This window comes from Gobius niger, assembly GCF_951799975.1.
Source record: "Gobius niger genome assembly, chromosome: 18".
Classification (NCBI taxonomy): Eukaryota; Metazoa; Chordata; class Actinopteri; order Gobiiformes; family Gobiidae; genus Gobius; species Gobius niger.
The window spans coordinates 18,649,744-18,671,205 of record NC_136869.1 but is presented as its reverse complement, the minus strand read 5'-3'; the positions used below and the strand labels follow the sequence as shown (position 1 = coordinate 18,671,205).

The following is a 21,462-nucleotide window of genomic DNA, read 5'->3' as shown; positions in this document are numbered from 1 at the left end:
CAATGATTTCACTCTGAGAACTTGTGTATTTTGCATGTGTGCAGCACAATTGACACTTTCAGGAGCTACAGGTCTAGTGCATGTGCTGGAAAACAGGAGGATTTCTTTTATTTAAGTTGATGCACTGGTTTACTTTGAGGGGACTTCAGTAACATTCGTGTAACATCATCATTTTACATGCAGTGAGGGATGTTTTGTGCTATTTTGGAAATGCATTCGATATGAAAACTCACTATAATACTTTTCCCCTTTTTACATAAGCGGATGCCCAAACAAGGCTAAAGAGCTGCATGTAGAGCTGCAGATACCTTCCTCAACATGAAGGTATCTGATCTGTTTTTTTTACATTTTTAATTTTGATTCATCCTTGTTACTTCCTTGGGTTTGTTGCTTTTTATAGATTTGACTTTACACTATTCTTCATAGGAAGCAGGTGGGTGTTTTGTTCAGCATCTCTAACTGAACAAAGAAAATTCTAACTGAAAAGTTTTGCATCTTTTTTCAAGGGTCACTCAAACACCATGTGTGAAATGAGAGTTGCCTGGGTGTGACTTCTCCAGAAAGCATCCGCTCGCTATTGTCTGCCCAGTCAACTTGTGCAGGCCCCAGTGCCCTGACTTCCATACATGAGAGATCAAGGGTTACCAAGGTGCTTTTGAGGAGCAGGGCTCAATGTGAGAGGGGACAAACCAGTTCACAAAATACTCATTTCCTTTGCATGTTCGGAGCCCTAGTGGGGTTTCAGACAGGGTCACTGACACAGCTAGTGGGGCTGCCTCTTAATGAAAACAGTTGCTTGGCTTTTCATTGGCCTGCGACGGCTCTCAGCCTGCTGTACAGTATGGTGCTTGATAATGTGCTACATTTGGCCAAAAGAGAGTTTGTCCACACTATGGATGTTTATCCGGTGCCGGTTAGGGGCACGTCATGTAGAAAAGGTAAAAGTGGTTCTGTCCACCTCTCATTCTCGCCTGAACGTTCAGTCACTGAGCCACAGCATTAACTTGTATTCTAACAAGATTAAAATATATTCGTCCTGGGGATTAGCATAGTTAGGTGTCCTTTTGCCTCTTTTTCCTGCACTGGTGCAGTGACAGTGGGCTTTGATCTGTGTTGCGAGGCAAGAGTCCTGGCTTGGACCTAGCCATTCGAGTGCCAAGTGTGAAATTGGCCTGATGTCATCCCCATTCTTCACCTTTTACATCTTTCACCACTTTAATTATGTTTCCGCCACAAAGCCCAGGCACCTCTGCGCAGATTCCTCCGTCCATAGGAAGCATTTAGAAAGTGTGAGTAAATGACACAGTAGGGGAGGGGAGATGGTTAGAGAGGTCATGGCAGGATGAGGCCCTTTTGTATTTGGGGCGAGACACTGATACTTTTCCTCTTGCACCCTCAACCCACGCTTTCAACAACACAGTGCTCCTCTCCTACAGCAGCCTTTTCTCCTCTGCATTAAGCACCAACGCCACCTGTCCTAACACTCATTTCACTTTTAATGTAGAAAGACTTTGAATACTGGTTGAAAACACTTTATCCATCAACGAATATATAACAAATGACTGGAGTTTTCCACTCACCTGAAACTTCCAGCTCTGTTTTGATATGCAAGTGTGTTGCTACAAGTGTGTGCTCTTCCTGTTCTACCATATATTGTTGAAAAACTAGTGTCCTGATCTGAACTTCAGGAAGAAGTGGGATGCAAAGTGGGGAGCGGGAATATTTTGGCGAAGGCTCCGACTGATGCGCAGAATGAAGGAGCAGAACAACAGGGGCATGTTGCTTAGGCGCTCACTGAATGAAATGTGAGCATGCGTGCAGAGAAGAGTAAACTACACTGGGTGATAGTAAGAGGTGCAGATGTGTTTGGAGCAGAGGGAGAGGAGTTGTTGGGGAAGGAGCTGTGTGGAGAATGGCTCTGGAGGGCGGGAGCGAGGGGGAAGCAGCCACCTGCAGCCATGACAGGCTTTGACCTTCAGTGCTCTCTCTCTCTCACCCCTCCCTCCCTCGCTGCCTTCACTCCCATTCCTGCCTGTGATAGAAGCGCTGCTCTTTTGAGAGAGACTGACCATCAACAAGACAGTGCTGGGAGCTGTCCTATCCGTTCCAATGCTACTCACCGGCCGTTAGACATGGTGTTCAAAGACTAGTGGTGCAAGTATGGAAATGCAGATAAGGTATTGTTGAGAAACATGCCCAAGAATTGTTCAAGGATCTCTCTTGCATAATGTTTGGAGGCTTTTGCAAATGTTTAATCTCAAACTTTTGCCTGGCCCTCTATGACTCAGGTCTCTAACCAATAAAATAACAAGGTGTCTGCATAGGCAAGCATTATCAAGCCAGGAAAATCAATCATATTTGTCACCACACGCCTGACATTTCAATCTATTTCTATATTAAGGAGTACGGCAGTTTTACTTTGCCACAAGCCAAAAGGCTAAGAATAACACGCCAGCGTCTGGTCTTTTCTTTTAAATAAAGACGAGAAAGGTTTCTGTGAATAATCTTCAAGGTTTATTTACTCTTCTTTTGCAGTTCTTAGGAGGCAGTTAATTACACAATTAATACATGATACAAAGTATGTACATTGATACCAAAGAATACTTCCAACATAAAATAAAAATATTGTAATTCTACAACTCTGTGTTGTCATTTTATGTTTATATATAGATAGATAGATATACGCTGATGAGTAAATTCATAATGCAGTTTTCATAAAGGCATTCAACTTGAATAGTCTGCATTTGAAAGTAATACTGCCCTGATTCGGCACAGTTCTGTTTAAAAGAAAGTTCACTCTCGAACTTTAAGGCAAAGTGTGTTTCAGTTTGGTGGATTTAATTCACACACACTTTTTGCAGAGACACAACAAAACACTTTGAAAGGCAAAGAGTCCCCATTTTGGTATGGATACAGTCTCCGCTCCATCATACTTTCATTTCGAAAGACATCAGGGTATAAACACAGTTATTTGCCCAAGTACAACAAATTGCAGCTTTCATGCAAAGGCCCCATAAACTATTTTTTTTTTCCATTCACAAACAGAAAACAAAAGAAGTTATTGCAAGATAAACAAGCAGTGTAAACACCTCAGATATCTACTCTAAAGCAACACTGGTCATTGGATAGATTTTTTTTCTCAATATAATCTATATAAATACACATATGAAGTCCTTTCAACAACGATAAGAGATTTCCAACATTTGCAATACAGTCACTGGCGGGTTTGTGTTCATGATATATGGATATGTAATAAAATGTAGGCTATATAGTAAAATTTATCAACAACATCCAATAACCTGCATGTATAGAGTCCTCTCCATAGTGCTGCAAATGGTTGTCTTCATTGTCATAATGCTACAGAGTTGTTTGTGTGACTTTAAAGGCAGCATTATCAAGCCTTAATACAGTAAGCTACAGCATGATTCATATTGCTAGTTAATTTAAAAATATACGTAGTAGATGCACACGTAAAACAAATGATTTTCGCACGTGAAGTGTTTTAAAGGCTACAAGACAAGCTTAGACACTGAAGCAAGGCCCAGCTTAGCATTTCGGTAAAGTGGCGCTTTAGAAAAATCGCAGTCTCTCAGTCACATATAGAGGCCTGTACATATTTTTTGTGATTTCTTCATTTATAAAACGTACAAAATTCATTGTTTGCCCAATTAGCTTTGACAATGAAAAAAGGGTCTTCGTCACAGCAGACAACCAAGAAAACTCAACAAGCATGGAAATAAAAAAAGACTGCGCGTTTTTAAATTCACAGTAGCCTGGATGCAGCAGAAAAATACTCTTTGGACTTAGGTGTGTTCACGTCACTGGCTGGTCAAAAAACAAAAACAAAGCGCCAGTTGGCATTGACAATCATGGTTATGGTGGTAGGCTATAGCAGTAGCTTTAGAAAAACGTACGTGAGCGTGTGGAACCTCCTGGGGACAAGGTCGACAGACAATGAAACATCTTTATACAACATATTTTATAGACGTGATATTGCAGAAATATCTCTCTACTTTTAAACATTTTATGCTGGTATAGTACACTGGCCCTTTATTCAGTAAAATTATTGCATTTTAGGCTTGATTCCGCCTCACGTTGGACGAAAAAGCACTATAATATTCCTTTAGAGCACAATGCTGCTTGGTCCAGTCTATTGTTCTATAGCCTACTATTACTAAAGTGAATCTGTGAGTGTGGGATAGTATCATAGATATTTCTGCTGTGGTGTTATTAAATAACATGTGAGTAAAGATCTGTAATGAAAGCTCTATATAAATCTGTCATAGGATTACTATAGCATGTTTTCGTCTGGAGGCTGCTGGAATTCAATCGCTGTCTGATTTTTCGTCCTTGGTGACGGTGGCGTGATTGTACAGTCCCTGCGCCATCAGGTGCAAGGCCAGAGAGTTTTTAGAACCGGTGGCCTTTTTGATTTTGGCCCTCTTGTTCTGGAACCAGATCTTGATCTGGGACTCGTTGAGGCCCAGCTCTTGTGCCAGGTTCTGCCGCCTCTGCTCGGTCAGATAGCGATTTGTCTGAAACTCCGATTTGAGTCTTTGCAGCTGCTCTGCTGTGAAGGCCGTTCGTGGTCGCTTGTCTTCTTTGCTGGCTGTTTTCTTCTTTGGTTTGCGGGATCTTGGCCCTGTAATAGAGGATCTGGGGTTATTTCAGCACTTTACTGTTTGTCAGTGAGAATAAGTTAATCTCTTCCTATTGCGCGTATGTCAATAAAACAAACACTCTCAAAGTTTGTAACTTTTGATTTGAAGACTTCCTGGTTTGACATCAAGCGCATATTGCATTTTGTAAACACAAACTACTCTAAAGGATCACATTGAACAATGCGTAACGCGTGCGTAACGCCAGAGAAAGTTGTTTGTTGAGTTTGTTGCTAAAACAAAGCAGACGCGTTTTTAATTGCTGGTTAAGTTGCTTAATGTTGTTTCATTTTTTTAGGGAAACATGTTTCTATCTGCTTTATCAAGTACTATGTATGAGGAGGGATAGGTGAAAATGTTGACACTTTCATTGAAGAAAACAAGCAACGAGCGCAAATCTCCCCCCCTTCCCGGCCTGACGCACACATCAGTGAGCTTCTGTCTAAACTCAGGAAGATGATGAAGCCACTAGAAACTGCACACGCTGATTTGGGTTGAGTTCAGGATACATTTCCAAACACTTTCTACTTTGCATTCTTCTTTTTGTGGGTCACTTCAAACGCTGCTCAATGGGCCAACGTGCTCTGACTCAGAGTAGCTAATACTACATTCTACACATCCACCTTCACTCACTGAGACTAATGTGAGGGGCAGTTTGACTTCACGGGGTTTATTTTATTATTAAGTCAACTTACGATAAATATAAAGCAAAAAATAAGGCGAGAAGGCTGAAGTTACAAACGAGAGGAGCGTGTGGTGGAAGCGTAGCCTATAAGCTACGCGCTACAACTCGTAGTAGTGGACTACGCCACACATTGCGTTACATAATGTATGAGAACAAGTTGTACTACACTTTTGATAATATTCCACCTAACTTCACAACGTACTTGCGATTCTTGAAGCTATGGTGATATAACGAAGCACTGTAATAGGCCTATACAACACAAGCTCTGTGCAGCCAAAACATGCCACAAGCGATGGGAGCGTCCATACGCCAACAAATAAATATTTAATTTGTTCCCAACGAAACTGCATGAATTTCTGCCAAATTATGAAACTATAAAACACAGAGCATATTGACACATTATTTATGATTACGCACCAGTATGAATTTTATGAAGAAAATGGTTTCAACACAACTTGTTATGACATTTTTATTTTTTTGTCTTTTTTATTATCATTATTATTATTTAGATTTAATTTTTTAACAATCTAGACAGATGTTTGGTTTGGTTTATTTAAACTCTTACAGACTATTTACAATTGACATATTTCTTCCAATTCAAACGTGTATTTTTGAACTTTCTGCGCCATGTTTGTTTTGGAAAATATTTTAAACGACAAAAAAGCGCCCATGTGCAATAATAATATTTATTTCTACTTCATAGAAAACGATTGTGATCTTGTTTAAAGCTTATTCTGGAGGTAAATGCAGCCCATCGTTTACAAATACAATCAGCGCTGATGAGCCTGCGCGCTGCGTAATGTCTCGAGCTGCTCCACTTTCGGCTGCACTAGTAACTGTGCGCAGGAGAAGTCGGTCAAGGCATCCGGGGTCAGTGTTACGGGGTATTTCAGGCGAAGGGGGAAACGAGAAAAGTTGACTCACCCGAAGAAGGCCTGTCCGAGTAGCGGGTGCAGTACACCCAAGCGGGCCAGAGCATGGGCTTAGCTGCTCCCGGGTTGGAGCTGGTCTGGGAACTGTCTGAGTCTGAGCTTAGGCACTGGTCTCCGCTCTCCCCGCGGGACTTCAGCGGCTCCTCGGCGGGTATGGCGGGTTTCTTTGCCGCGTGTGGAGTGGACGTCCCCTCCGCTGGTACCGTGCTGCCCACCGGCTCGGTCTGAGGGGCGGCCGGGCTGTTGTTGCTCTCTCGCGACGACAAGCCGGTCTCTTCACGGTTCGGAGCCGGGTCTTTTTTACGGCCGAAATCTGGTCGGAGGATGTTGTCAATAAAGAAGTTGGTGACCCGGTGCGGGATCTGCAGGTTGTCCCGGTGCGGGATCTGCAGGTTGCCCGGCGCTTGCAGCAGCGGGAGGATGGCTCTGTTGGACTCGTCCGCCGACTCCTGCCGCTCCACCGCGTCCCTGTTGCCGTGCTCATTTTCTTCCATACTGATTCACTTCGCCCGCTTTACTCACGTTAACCCCTTTGTCGCTCTCTCCGCTGCGAGAAAGGCGCCTTATGTGAATTTTAAGAAAACTACGCGAACTTCAAATGAAAAAAAAAAAAAAAAGAAGCGCAACTCAAATAAGAGCGAGTGCCTTGGACACCTTGCAAAGCCCTGCGCTTGTGTCCTCCGAGAAAAGCATACTTTTGGTCCTTGTCCCCTCTCTCGGCTTAGAATAGATCCTTATAAACTAAAACCTGTGCCATTTGCGCACGGTCCAATTATTCATCCAATTGGTCAAGTGTGTGGTTCTCTAGCCCTAAACTAAACTAGGGGTAAATAAAGATGCTGCTAAACTGGTGCTCTAATACTCGCACTCTGGAGTTTTGTTCTTATTTTCAATACGAGCCCCACGAGTGACGTTTTCCCACCGTCCTCCCAGACACGTGCCTTGGACCAATCGGATGTGAGGAACCATGCCATGTGACGCCGACTCCAAAGCAGTGCACAAACGCCCATCTTCGCCTGAGTAAAAGGGGAAAGAGCTCTGGACCGAGAGAAGAAGCAGCCTCATTTAAATCCACTGCGGGTTCCACATACTTCACATAATTCATCGGTGTTTATTAAAGTGCAACTTCATTTGGAGCGCTTTCGGCTATAGAGTATAACGCGACTCCCGCACTGTTTGTGCCCATTCAGACAGGTTCTGACTGTCAAAGCGGGCTGAGGACACCCCGGGGTTCCCTGTTGCCGCGCCGAGGGATTCCTTAAAATGTATTTTGAGAAATAAGATAAACTGCTGTGCTTTTCTGTGAGGGTTTTGCAGATTTGTAGTCAAAAGTAAATGTGAAAGTTGTGGACATAAGGAAAATATCATCATGAGCAGCAATACCCAGGGAATTTCATTGCTTGGCTATGTTTGCGTAAAAAAGATGATTTGAAACCATATACAGTGTAGTTTGAAATTGTAAATGAGAAATGCATCTCCAAAGAGGTCGACTCGGCTTCTTTAAAGTGTAAAAAAATGTGTGTTTTAGAGTCAAGCCTTGCTCTGTCATGACACAGCACTCGACCCACAACTGCGTCCGTATCCCTTTAAAAGAAATCAGTGATGCAAACAAACTGTTTTGTGCACCGTGCCATGGATGGGGAGTCGCGCCAAAGACAAAACTTTGAGGAAGTTTGGTGGCCGGTGTAAAGATTGCCTTCAGTGCTTTGGGCGCCACTAATGTGTGGACGGCGGAGAGGATTGCAGGCACTGTGGACTCACAGGTTCTATAGAGCAGCACCACAAAAGAGAATGCCGCCAAATAAGTAAGATTTTGCGTTTTTACGCACACTTTACGCATAGAATTGTGCAACTAGTATTTGTAGGTGACTACTATTTACTTGTGTTATATACCATTTAGTGCAGTGAATGATAGCCTGTAATAATATTCTTAAAGTTATATTGAACTGGAATATTTGAATTTAGTCAAAAATGCGTTTTTAAATCTCTCTTGGTGACCTTCTAACCTGAATTCCGTTCTAACATGAAAACATTTTACGTGATACACTGGGACAGCTTATTTTGGTTTCTTTGGATTCTTTATGTGCGAGCGCATGTGGACACTGTTTGACTTGCACATTTTTGCAAGTATTTGTCTTTAACCTTGCTGTTCTGCCTCATTCCTGCCACTCTTGCAACGCTTGGCGATTGATGGAGTGAAAGTTAGGAGTGAAAGATGTAATTAGACAGGCCACTCTCATGCTGCGATTGTTTCTCACTTGTAAGAGGAAGCACAGATTAATGTTGAGTGCGAAATAAGCAGCAGACAATGGAAGCACAGACAGGCCGCTACCGCCTGGGCTTGGCCTCTAACCTCACAGCAGAACAGGCATGTCTGGAGGAAACGGCACCATCATCCCTGCAATATGTGTTCGGCTATTCAGCCTCCATACCATATGTAACAATAAGCCACGAACCCACCACTTTGTTTTATTATTATTATTTTTAATAATTTGAGATATCGCCCTGTTTTTGTTCAACCATTAAATATAATTACCGTTATCCACACCATAAGCATATGGGTTGACTGGAAAAAAATAAAAAAATAAATATGGGGATGGATGCAAAGAGGGAAAACATGTTTAGGATTGATTATCTATGTTAGTGCAAACAATAATCCGAGTATTGTGGTGCTCGTCTGTTCGCCCTGTCCGCTTGGCGTGTTGTGGTTTTGACAAAAGGTCAAATGTAAACTTGTAAACCTGTCTGTGCTTTTATTGTATATAATTGTTTCTAATTGCTGTTTTCTGGTCAGCCGTTTTTAATTTGTTTGTAAAACCACTTGACTTGTTTAAATTAAAGTAAATAATAATAATAAAAACTTATTTTTTTTATTTAGATAAATATTATTTGATGCAGTCGTTTGCCTGTGTTTCAGCAGGGTCTGGCCTTTGCAATTATTTCTATTATTAATCTTAAAAATGTGTGCTTATACTTCGAGAGAAGTTCCGTAGAATATTGTAATATTTTAATAATTCGACATGTTTTAACAATTCAGCTTTTCAAAGAAATGTGTTGTGCTGATGGCGGGGTTTAAATTTGCTCAAAATTCACTATTTGCAAAAATAGTTCATGATATGTGTACGCTTTAGTGCAAAACACATTTCATGCAGTAGAAAGTAGCAGTAAATATCGTATTTCTTACTCATACCCCGAGAATAGCCATTTCTGACATGAAGAAAGGATTTTTAATTCAAGAAAGCTATTGCATGGTTTACACTATAATATGTGTTTGTTTTCCCCCATTCATATCTTTCGGATGTGTTGAGAAAAAAAAAAAGTACGCGTAGCAAAGGGTTAAAGAAATGGAGTGTATTCACTTATGGCTCTATGGCCCTCCTCTTTACGCACGCATCCATACATCCAGTCCCCTCCCATACCACTACTATCTACTATCGTAACTCTTGTGCATTGTGCGCATGTGTCCTGTCCTTGAGTTGCTATAACCCACTTTCCGTCTGCCTCTGTATTTTCCTTGGTAGGGATTGTCTTACACGTCAGCAGTAAGACAGTACTATGGAATACTACAAAAGGTGACGCGCACTAGGAGGATTTGTGAATGGACGCCGTGATGTGTGCCAGCTCACAGATCAGAGGGCGGTGGGACCTCTGCAGATGCACTATGCCCCCCTTGCCTCCCTCACCCCCTCCTTCCCTCCCGTCTCTCGGCCCCCTCCCTTCACATAAACGGGGTATAAGGATGGAGGAGGGAGGGGTGGGGGGCAGCCTCTGTCGCCATGCAGGGGTCATCAGCAAATCCTTGCGCTTCCTGTGCCTTTCAGGACCTGAAAGCGCGTCTCTCCTATTTGATGATCCCGTATGATTTTTCTGTTGTTGCTCTTTTGTTGGTGCCTGGAAGCTCGCTGCCCTCTTTTATTCAGACAGGGTCAACGAGAGCATGGCGGACCAAGTAGGGTGGGGTGGGGGGGTTAGTATTCATGCAAATTGAAAACAGCATAAAAAACTTACTCTTATTGATTGTGTCGAATAAATAAATTATATCGTAGATAGTTTACACCGGAGGCACTTTGCGCACACAGCCTATTATGGATCATTGTTTTACGCATGTATTAGGGAAAAAAAACACTCGCCGTAAAAGTGTAAAAAAGCGCATCAGTCTAAAGCACAACCACGCTGTTCTTTTTTAATTGTTATTTCTTGGATGAGTGGAGGTTTACAATATCCCTCTTTAGTCTAGGGCCACTGTGTCACTGTTGTGGTCCGGACTCCGAGCCCTTTATAGGTTTTAATAACTCCTAATCCGTCTGATCGGTGTGGCGTAGATAAGTCTCATTTGAATTGGGATTGTTCTTAGAGAGAGCGCCTCGTATTTCTTTTCTCCTCAACCAGAGCTTAGCGCACAAAAAACAACTGCACCACCCTGAGCGCAATTAAGGCCTCAGCCAAATGAGAGGAAGCCTAATTGAATGCAGCTCAGTTCCCATCAGCAAGCCCTCGAATGGATCACTAATATGAGAAAAACGGTTGCCATGTCTCTGTTTTTCGAGCGGTGATGGACTTATAAAAGACATTACGGTTTAATCACAGCGAGCGCCTTTTTTCCCCTCTCATGTTCAGAGCCTATATTTCCCCAAACTATCAATCTAAATTCGAGCTGCGTAAAGTTCACATGGGGCGTGATATTTATTTTTGAGATGTTTTCCCTCTATTTGTACTTTTACATATATCAATATTCTCATAGCAATTTTGCAAGGATGGACAATTCAAATATTTGATTTAATTGAAAATAGACAAAGTATATTTAGAATTAACCTACTATGTTTCAGCTCAATTTAATTTCCGTATCTGTGCGATTAGTGGCTTACGCTTTACGCAATCACCGTGCGTAAAAGTTTACATTTGCGCGTAACTGCGAAATATTTTTTGCGCTGTTTTTATAATTCCCATCACTCTTTTCTTGCTCTTCTGTGGGCTACGTGCTCTCGTTTTGTCGAGCTCAACTGGTGTCAGGCCCACTACTACTCCCCACAACTGCGCGGATTCACTCTCAGCTGCTCGGACGCCACTCACACGCTATTCCTGTCCTGTTTAATGGGTTTGCATTCTTCTTCATAAACAACACTTTACGTTTCCACGCGACGACGCACTTGTGTCATAGCGCCAGGTTTACGCGGTGAGCGTTCGCGCTCTATAGTCCGAAAGTGTGGCCCCCTGAAGTTTTAGGGTCCATCGGCTCGTGCACCTGTCCTACAGCTCCACGCGTTTATGAGCGAGAGGGAACAAGTGCCACTCAAACAGGTGGAAAACACTTGCTGTGAAATAAACTGTTGTTTCCTTTGAATCGAGTTCTTAGTGTGGGATTAAAGCACATTGTTGCGTTGTGCGTAATTCAGGCCACAAGCGTCTTAAAACACAGCCTCATAAGAAAGAAGCAGCATAACAATAAAAATCAATTATACGGCGCAAATTATGTATTCAAAGTTATTCCCCAAAGTAGAATCTCTGTTTTTTGGATCTGGATCTACACACGCGGAAGTGTCTCTCATGACGAGTATTTCCGTTTGCAGGTGGCACTTTATTCTAAGTGGGAGAAACAATCCGTGTTATGTCTCCTCCGCAGCTTGCAGTTTTAATTATAGGGTGCCGGGGTCAGCAGTCCGCCTATGGCCTCGACCCCTCTCCCTGTGTGGCATCGCTCATTTCGCTTAAAACAGAGCCTGACTTTTTCCTGAACGAGGGTCCCTTTCACCTCGATGCGCCCGAAGTTGTTTTTACCCCCCACTGGCGAGTATGCTGTGAATTTGTCACTTATCAGGGCGGTCTGTCAAAGGCCACTTTAGGCGCAGTAACTTTGACCACTTGGGTTTGGCCTGTCAACTTTGTGCGTCTCTCAGCAGCGAAAGAAATAGAACGCGTGTCCCGAGTTTTCCCACCAGCTAATGAGGGTTATTACACAGCTGCAAACAGATGCAAAATTGCTTTTATTTCGTGGAGTTGGCAAATGGTTTAGGTCTGGCTCAGTGTGGTGATGATGAATACATAGCCTTTGTTATGAACTATATAGAAAAAAAGTTTGAAACCCACACACTTGTGTTTGTTTACATGTTTAATTGAGACTGTGTGTGTCACTCACAGTATTTGATGGAAATGCTCACCTTGTAGGGCAGCACAATTCATCGCAATCAAAATAAAATCTCAATTCGAGCGGTCGCAGTCGACAAATTGCTAAGCCTACAGTTATTTTCAAATAAAATACTCTTGTTATACATAAAACCTGCTAACCCTGTTGTTTAGACCTCTCCAAACATGAAATGCATGTGATTCTTGAACTAGTTTGGCTCTTCATATTTCAGTCGTCTCAAATGCTCTAACAGGCATTGTCTAAAATGTACACAGTGAACTCAGCCTTGATTTTGAAACACACATAGCAATTGCAAGTGTCAGTAGAATGGCATTGATGTATTTGACCAAAACCTCGCTCACACACCATGATTTATCCATTAGCTTATATTCACTTGTTGTAACACTGCAGTAGTTATTACCCTGGTCGATATCAGGGGCAGATCTGAGCTCCAAGATGTTTAATTTACACCGGGATGGATTTGTTCGGGTGGCAATGCATAATTTGCCATCACCTGAGGTTTCTGGTGTCATTTTGTTATTGCCCTGCCGAGGAAGAGGGCTGGCACACAAGGCTGAGCATACAGAGAGCTGACTGAACTGATAAATGGCACTGAGGCATGACGTGCTGTTTACACTGGTAAATAAAGTCTGTATCTCTGTCCTACATACTGTACACTGACCCCGTGAGTGTTCCTCCATGGTGTTTTGACCCAGAGCTCTGCAGGACTGACCAATGAAGTGGCTGCAGGTCAAACCTCAGTTATGATAAAGGAGCGTGTGGGCAGAAACAAGTAAAGCTGGCAGTGAGGCCTGAGACTGCCATTTGAATGGGATCTGAGAGGTAATTTGAGCTAAAATGGAGTCCATTTCTGAGGCACTCACGCACTGAGCCCCCCCATGGCATCCAGTGTAATTCATTATTCCTGGGCAGCTCTGGGAGAGGCGAGGGCAGAGGACAGCACAGAAGCCAGCTTTGGTGTAATGAACACTCAGTAGACCTAACACACACGTGTGCTCGCTGGCACACACATGCACACATAGCCTTTATTATATATCACAGGGAGAGGACATTAATGCCACTCAAGACCTTTTGGCACAGACATGGGAGTGTGCAGTGATTTTCTCCAGTCTAAATCCATTTCATTGACCTTTTCTATCATGCATGGGACTCTGCCGCTCACTGCACTCAAAGATAAATATTCCAAGAATTATATTACTGTCAGCGTTTAATAAATAATCTGCTTTTTATTTTCATAGTTCTCGATATCTGGGGGGGAAAATGGAGGAAATTTACAAATTCTTTCAATTGCTTATTAATAGAATGTTAGCTTACGCAGGCATCTCCCAAAATGACCAGGAATGTTGTCAGCAGAACAATGCTGGGTCTCAGAGAGATTGGTGCCATCTAAATTTGGGATGAATAGAGGGAGGCATTATTGTAAATCCCACAGTAGCCAAATGTGTTGTTCCTTGTCTCATCGCTAGGGGTCTGAAGGTGTCTTAGAAAGAGTGGCCAGACAGGCAGAGAGGGAAAATACTGTCATCTGCTGGCAACAAAAGCCATCACATACTCCGCAGACAGCTTTGTCATCTCACTCAGCCCCTTCCCTCTACTGCAAGTGGCTGTTCCTGCTCCTACTGCGCACTCAGTCCTAACCTATGGGATTGCATTCAGACTTTTGAACCGGCCGGACTTGGTTTGGCTTGGAATATGTATATACTGTTTTTTTTTTTGTGTTTTTTTGGCACAAACCTGAAATAGAAAGCAAAGCAATGATACAAGGCTTGAGTAAGAGCTTGAGAGTGACTTAAAGAAGTGTGACAGTGAAGTGACAGCGTCTTCATGCCTGACTTCTTGTGCCAGTGTTTGTTTACACACTAGAAGCCACAGTCAAAACACCGGCCTGCCATTAAAGTCTCACAGTATATTCAGGAAAAGGGCCGGATATTTGAATTGCAGTTCAAATCAAAGGGCAAATTTGAAACACCGTCTGGAGCTTTATCATTGGAAAGAAGATGCAAGAATCATACACATTTCAGAACCTGTTTGTAGAGGTCTTCATGCTGGATTATTGTGTTAAGACCCAATGGAGACAGTCATTTTGTAGCAGAGGATTTCATAGCATAAAAAGCCTTTTGCGATTTCGATTCGATTATTCAGGAGTATGGTTACTTATCGATTTATAGGTCACCCTTCAAGTATTTCTCCTTTTTTTTTTTTTTTTACCCTCAGTCGAAATCGCGTGAAATTGGAGGTCAACTACCAGGCAACATTTAAAAGTCACGTTCAAAGTCAGTGGCTTAAGGTGCTGAAAATAAACCAGTCTAGCATGGATGGCACAAATCAATAGATCAGATAGGCCCATCACTTCTTGCCTCAGAGGAAGGACACAGAAGACAGAAAAGGGGGGTGGGGGGGTCGGGGGGGGGGGGGGGGATAGATAGTAGATGGATGGATGGGTGGAGTGTGGAAAAGGGGGCAGGTTTTTTTTTTTTTTTTTGGCAAATAGAAGATGCTGTAATGGAGTCTTTTAGTTTGCTGTGAATGAAAATGAAAGGATTTTGAAGTCCGGCCAATTATTCTGGTTCAAAGGGGAGGAGGAGGGTGTGTGTGGAATGAGTTTGGCGTGTGGCGTTGGACTGCTGCCCCCCCCCCACCCCAACACAAACCGGAGTGGCACAGGGGTTAGATTGATGATAAACAGCCCAATAGTATCAGGCCAGAGCTATTTTGTTAGGTATTTGCGAATGTAAATCAAGATTCCGTGCATGGCGTAGGCTATAATTTAAACAAAGCATTAGCATTTGTGAGAAGATTGAAATATGAACTGCTAAACATACATACATAATGTACAATATACATAATTAGGACCCCATGGAGACTGGATAATTGGTTCTGTGCTAAGGACAATGCATCGTGTAAACAATGGCCGCCTTTGCCGTTTGCCTGCATTGAACATTCAAATGATGTGATTTCATTTCGGAATTTGCCCAGAAGATACATAGTCAGAAGGACATGCTGCCTAACCCACTAATGCATAAACTAACTATAGGGGATTAGGAAGGGCTATTTAGAACAGCTCACAGTCATTGGCCCCACTCCCAGAAATTTCCCCCAGTGCAAAAGGTTAACTGTCAGTCCCCCACTAGGTATAAATAGAAGTCTGCCCTCCAGAAAGGCGTGTTTTGGAGATGGAGGGGGGCCAGTATCGCATGATCCCAGTCACAGACACACACGGGGGTGCGCGGGGGGGTGAGTGCGAGGGGCTTACGGGGTGGAGCCTAACAGACAGCACAGAGGAGGGTAATTATAATGGCTGCACAGACTGACAGAGGCCAGACAAAAGAGGGAGCTCATCTATTCAATATGGCCCTGAGTGCAGACACAACACAACCCTCTCCAAACAGAACCATGGCTCCTCTGCTGCAGAGTGTGGTACAGTATTTTAATGAATGCAGATAAACACTATTAGACGTACCTAGAATGAATATGCCCATACGCAGACTGTATTTTTGTGAGCTTTATTTTATTGTTTTTTATATCTTTTAAGATTTAAGTAGTAAAAATGATACACAGTTCAAATATAATACACACAAAACCAAAAGGTGCTTCACCACCTCAAAAATAAAGCTTCCTCTTCTGAACTCCTGAATGTTTGAAGATCTGCCACAGAACATTCAAAATATATCAGGTTTCCTTCAGCAATGCTACAATGTGTCATCAGTTAACAAGAACTCGCTGAGGAGAGTCACTGGTTATGACTCAAAGGCATCAAATCAACCATGTTATGGCCACACTGCATATACATGTCATTAAGTCATTGTCAGAGGATAATAAATAAAGTAGTAATAGTCTCAAGTACTGTATACTGATTGCACTTCGTCCTCTAGACCCCTGACTATGAAGATACTGTAAATCTGCCAACACCGGTCTAATTACAAGTTAAGCTAAACATAAATGCGATCTTTGTGTTGTACAAACAATCAAAACAAATCTGTTATAGTGACAAAAGCACTATTTTCTATAATACAAAGGCAATCACAGACTGCAAATGATCTGGTGTCAGGTAACAGTGTCACTGTTCCCAAACTCTTACCGCAAGTGTTTCAAGTGGGAAGCTTGACGTCACATGGTATGATATTAGACAGGAGGTTATATCCAAATCAAACACTTTTCTTAAAAAAAGAAAATACATTCTTCATAGTAAAATACCATGTTACCCCACTTTTATCTGGACATTTCTTGCTCATTCAGAAGAAAATTAATTTGACTTCTCATTTCTAAGAAACTCGAAAAAAATAAAAAATAAAATTAAGGACAAAAATAATCCAGTACTTTGGCAACCAACTCAAAATCATGAATCAACTAATTGGCATCTTTTAATCCTGTCTAGAGTCCATCAAAACAAATACTCAAGCTGGTGTGATACCACTAAGCCGTACTCATTTTCATGTAGGTGAAAACACCGGCTTTCTCTTGGCGTTTCCCTTTAAGTAAGATATGCAACCACAGCACACATCACGCATCCTTGATTTCCCGAAAGCCCTGTTGCCTTTCCTGAACAAAAGGCAGGTGACGATGGTCACAGTGGAGAAAACTACACATGACTAATGACCACAGGGCTGAGCGGAGGACATGGCACTTTTGTGAAGGCCTTCTTTGACCAGCGCCTTGTTATGAGAGCGAAGGATGATGGGAGAGCAATGAGTCACTTCTCGGGTTCATCTCAAAACTTTGCCTGTTTTTTGCCGCCTTGTTTTTTGTTTTGTTATTTTTTTGGTTGTTTTGGCTCTTCTGCGATCCCGCCTTCACTCAATCATTATGAAGTTTCTCGACCCCGCCCTGAGGAAAAGACACAGAAATGTCTCATTATTAACATGTCAGTCAAACAGTTCAGAGATAACATCAGTGTCACTTTCAGAAAATGACCTCTGTAAATGAAGCGGTCAAGCTGAGACTTCTGATTGAAACATGTTTGTCTTCACGTTTTTCTCATATTTGTTTGAAGAAATAATTACGCTCTTAAACTATTTACAGCTTTAAGGTCTGTTGCCCTGACAATAGTGCTTGGGAACATTATACAAAAAAAATATATAGAAGGTAAAACAAAAGAACACAAAAGTAGAAAAATCTTGACTGGCTTCATTTCTTACAAAAACAGTCACACAGTCAAAGAGCGGAAAAGAGGGAAGAAAATGTCAAGTCCGGGCTTGAGCCAGAATTGCGTGCCTCATCATCGCAAACAAAAACACAAACAGCCAATGGGCCTCTGGTCAGCCCCGTCCCGAATGGCTGTGTGTCCCGGCACCACTGTGAAAAACAACAGCTCTTAATCTGCTTTCACGCTCTCACTGAGTCAAACTGAGACTTTACAGACAGAATGAGGTGAGCCTTGTGGGCACAGGCCTAATGAAGTCATCAAAGCCCACTCTGCCGGGGTAATTATGAAGGAGGGCTGTGTACTCTGCGCAACTTTCTAACACTTGACAGGTTTTCTTGGGCCGAGAAGTAAAAAGTCGTGATGCCAGAAGTACAGTCTTTCTAGTCATGCATGTAATATGTTTTGGTACATTGTCTGTTTTTAGTGTAAATAAACACTGTTTCTCCGTAGATATCAGAGAGAGAGTCGTGTAATTACCATTGCGAGTTGGCGCCCGATGTTTCCCACAGTGACTCCGCCGGAGAAGAATATACACGGCAGCCAAGAGCGCACGTACAGGAAGTCTGGAGACGTGTATCTGCAATGAGGGAAATGAAAACTATTTGCTACAAGGGACTGTTTGAAATTGATTTTTTTTCTTTTATATTAAACATTGTTACTGATGACCTTTACCCTACTTTACCCATAAGATGTATTTAAGTTTGGTCTGTCTGGTTTATTCATGATTTTGTCTATGTAGGTCTGTTTAGAAAGGTAAGCAATTTATTAATCTGTCCATCTGAAACATGATTGCATTACATAATTACTGTTCTGATTGTACAGCCGTGTTTGAGAAGTGTTGAAACCGTGCAACAGGGTACAGTGCTGAAAATAAAATCAAAATATCAACTTTATTTTCTGCGTCTGTGCTACTTTTATTTCGCAGTTCGGTTGGTTTGTATTTTTGCCACTGAACTAGGCAGGAGGGAAACTTAATTGGGTTCTCAGCAACACAGGGAATTCCAAAATAAAAGTTTTTCATGCATTGTTAATAATAGTCATTCTTTCTGCTTGTTATGCACTATGTAATGACCGAAGGAGAATTCAGTCATATTGCAAGGCAGTAACTTACTGGTAGACTCCGTTGTAGACTAGAACTTGGGAGATAACTGTTGCCAGGAAGGCTGTGGTGATGCCCAGGCCAAATCCACTTCTGGACCGGTCGAAAGTCCACCAAAGACCCAAAGATAGGGCTGCCAGGGTTAGGGAGAGTTGGATGTTGTTATCAATGTCCAGTTTCTGTAATGAGTGGAGTTAAGGGCAACGACAGCAGTGTAATACTGTATTTATGGGTTTAAGTAACAAAAGTGCAATGCAAAAGCATAACCTTTTATGTACAAAATATCAAAAATACAAAATGTATGTAACAACTTTTCTTAAAATGTAATGCTTTTAGTTATCGTTTCCTATAGGTCTATTGTGTACAATTAAAAACATGACATGTGACGAAAGGATACAACACTGGCGTGGTTGATGCCGACGAACACAGCAATGCATCTCATGACGCTGGCCCACTCCCTCTTGAACTTGTGTGGTTCTCCTAAATGGCTGTCCAGGCATGGATACAGCAGGCCCACGACAGCTGCACAAGGTGATCACACAGACCAAGGTTACACAAGATAAGCACAGGTCCTGAGAAAGGTTACATTGGGAAACACAAGGAGACTACGGGGAAGGGAGTGTTTGCTGAGCATGCACTTTCATGCGAAATTAAGTACAGAAATTGAAAGATCTCCAAGTTGTGTTTAAACTAAAGGTGACCCATATTCAACGCAATTAAAAGGTATACTGAATTGGTAGCCTAATCAAAAACATAGGCCTGTAGGTCTACTCAGTCTATGAAATGTGAAAGTAGAGAAAAGTGCTTTACAAAGTAGCCCTTTGTGCCTTTGTATAGGCTACAAGGCATAGGCCTTTGGCTTGTAGCCTATCTCTGGCAACAGGCTACTACAGTTTTTCACCCACCCCCTCTGATGTTTTCCTCCTTTGCTTCATAAAAAGGAGGCACTTTGCACAGTGATACCATGGATCATTGAAGTATATACATGGATCATTCAAGTATATACATGGATCATTGAAGTATATACATGGATCATTGAAGTATATTTGGATTAATGAAGTACATGGAAATATAATAGAGTGTGACTGCCACTTCCTGGTTCTTTTCCTCACAGGCCCCGCCCTTCGCTCACCCGTTATTACGCCGACCAATGAGGGCGCAACGCACCTCGTGCTCGGATATCCTGGCCAATCAGGGAGCGACTTTCGTCACCATCTGCAGCAAGTCCAAATTTTCCCCCATATCTGGCTACTATAGACACAACTATAAAGGCTTATATAATAACTAAACATAACAGAGTTGATAAGGCCACATGGCCGGTAGCAGATGAAGAGACTAACTGTTAGTCAATGATTTATTGCGCACACCATTCTCCCCGCGTGTCGCCTGATACAGACATTACTTCAGAAAGGCTACATTACAAAGGGACAGTAAGAGAAGACAATTTGTCTCCACTTTCGCTTCATAGACAAAAGTAGACTGTGTTTCACATTAATTCCCAAACCCATTTGCTTATGCTATAAACCTCTATTATTATCCCTTTACTGCACACCATCCTGTTTGTAGTAACTCACCTGCCCCTGTGCCGCAGCATGGCGGGATCCACCATGCAGACGAGAACAAAGTTGTCATGACCTCCTCGGGGAACAGGGTGACGTTCCTCTGGATCTGCAGCAGGTTGAGCACCAGAGCCAGGATGGCGCCCACCGTGAATAGAACCAGACCCCTGCGGATCAGGTTGGCCGTGCGGACGTCGTGCAGAGAGCCGTAGGCTTGGCTCAGCATGGATGTAATGATGGACATCATTTCTTCAGCTTTGTATACGAACCACTTGGCCCCAGATATGTGTTTGGTTGTACACGCGCAGTGGTCCTCTAGTCTTGGCATTTGGCACTATAGGACTGAGCAGATACAGCCTACATTAGAAAACTGTACCAAAGTAGACATGGTTTCACTCTCCCGTTTTGTCAGCTAAGTTAGGAACAAAAAGAGGCGATGGGTAGTTACCTTGCTCTGTAGTCTTCCCGCGTTCTTTTTTTCTTTCTTTCTTTAATAAAAACTCCCCTCCTTTCAGTCGATGTTTGCAACAAGCTCCAAAATATCTCGGGCGCTTCCCTCACATCCTCGTTACTTCACACAGTCATACGTTTCATTCAACTGCAAAGAGTGGGGAACCCGTGGCAGAGAGAGCTTCCTCTGCAGAAAACAATCACAGCTGTGTCGGGTGAGGAGCGTTGGCCAATCAGCGCGCGGCGGATGATATGACGTGACGCCGGGACCGCCTCCCTGATTCAGGAGCGACGCCAGGCGCACAGACTGAAATGAAAGTGAACATGATGAATTGCATGAAAAGCGAGGTACTTATAGACTAAAATAAACTGTTCGTGCAAACGAGCAGGAGCTTGCGCTGCAGTCAACTTTGCATTGGGTAAAGTTACAGAATGTGGGATTGTGAACATATACTTACGTGGGAAATTGAAAATGCTGTAGGATATGCTCAAAGAAGAGTCGCACCTTCAGTTGACTCCAAACGTGGCCTGACTATACAGTGCTTCGGGGCCTTATATAGGGGCAGGGAAAATGAGGTCAGTGTCACAACTGTTTTGGCGGAAAAGTGAGTGAACTGGAGGTCACAGTGGGCGGTGTGTCCAGGAGAATGAGGGGCATGTGGGGAGAGGTGTGGACTTCTGCACGTCACCAGCACAGATACTATGGATGACCGGGTTCAACGCCCCTGCTCCCAGGCTATGTTAGAGAGCAACAACAACTCTTGTTTTGCAAGAGACTTACATGTTTGCGTGAA

General features: G+C 42.8%; 2 protein-coding genes across 2 annotated transcripts; both read right to left on the bottom strand.

Annotated features, from left to right (window-relative positions):
• Positions 1–148: 148 nt before the first annotated feature.
• On the bottom strand, positions 149–8,251 carry en2a (engrailed homeobox 2a). The gene is made up of 2 exons (XM_079576060.1): positions 6,268–8,251; positions 149–4,642 (listed from the first exon to the last, which is right to left on the bottom strand). The coding sequence occupies exons 1-2, from the start codon at positions 6,767–6,769 to the stop codon at positions 4,326–4,328; spliced, it is 819 nt and encodes a 272-aa protein (XP_079432186.1). The 5' UTR covers positions 6,770–8,251; the 3' UTR covers positions 149–4,325.
• Positions 8,252–17,132: 8,881 nt separating this feature from the next.
• insig1 (insulin induced gene 1) lies at positions 17,133–21,203 on the bottom strand. Its single transcript, XM_079576061.1, has 7 exons — positions 21,127–21,203; positions 20,667–20,975; positions 20,234–20,560; positions 19,057–19,181; positions 18,672–18,838; positions 18,038–18,137; positions 17,133–17,241 (listed from the first exon to the last, which is right to left on the bottom strand). The coding sequence occupies exons 3-7, from the start codon at positions 20,544–20,546 to the stop codon at positions 17,212–17,214; spliced, it is 735 nt and encodes a 244-aa protein (XP_079432187.1). The 5' UTR covers positions 20,547–20,560; positions 20,667–20,975; positions 21,127–21,203; the 3' UTR covers positions 17,133–17,211.
• Positions 21,204–21,462: the final 259 nt, after the last annotated feature.

Excerpts from the sequence above, each read along its gene's own strand:
- insig1 (XM_079576061.1), bottom strand. The coding sequence starts at position 20,546 with ATGCCAAGACTAGAGGACCACTGCGCGTGTACAACCAAACACATATCT. Across the intron at positions 19,182-20,233 it reads ATGCTGCGGCACAGGGGCAG|CTGTCGTGGGCCTGCTGTAT; the intron begins GTGAGTTACTAC and ends CACCTTGTGCAG. Across the intron at positions 17,242-18,037 it reads TCGGGCGCCAACTCGCAATG|GGCGGGGTCGAGAAACTTCA; the intron begins GTAATTACACGA and ends TCTTTTCCTCAG.
- en2a (XM_079576060.1), bottom strand. The coding sequence starts at position 6,769 with ATGGAAGAAAATGAGCACGGCAACAGGGACGCGGTGGAGCGGCAGGAG. Across the intron at positions 4,643-6,267 it reads CTCGGACAGGCCTTCTTCGG|GGCCAAGATCCCGCAAACCA; the intron begins GTGAGTCAACTT and ends CCTCTATTACAG.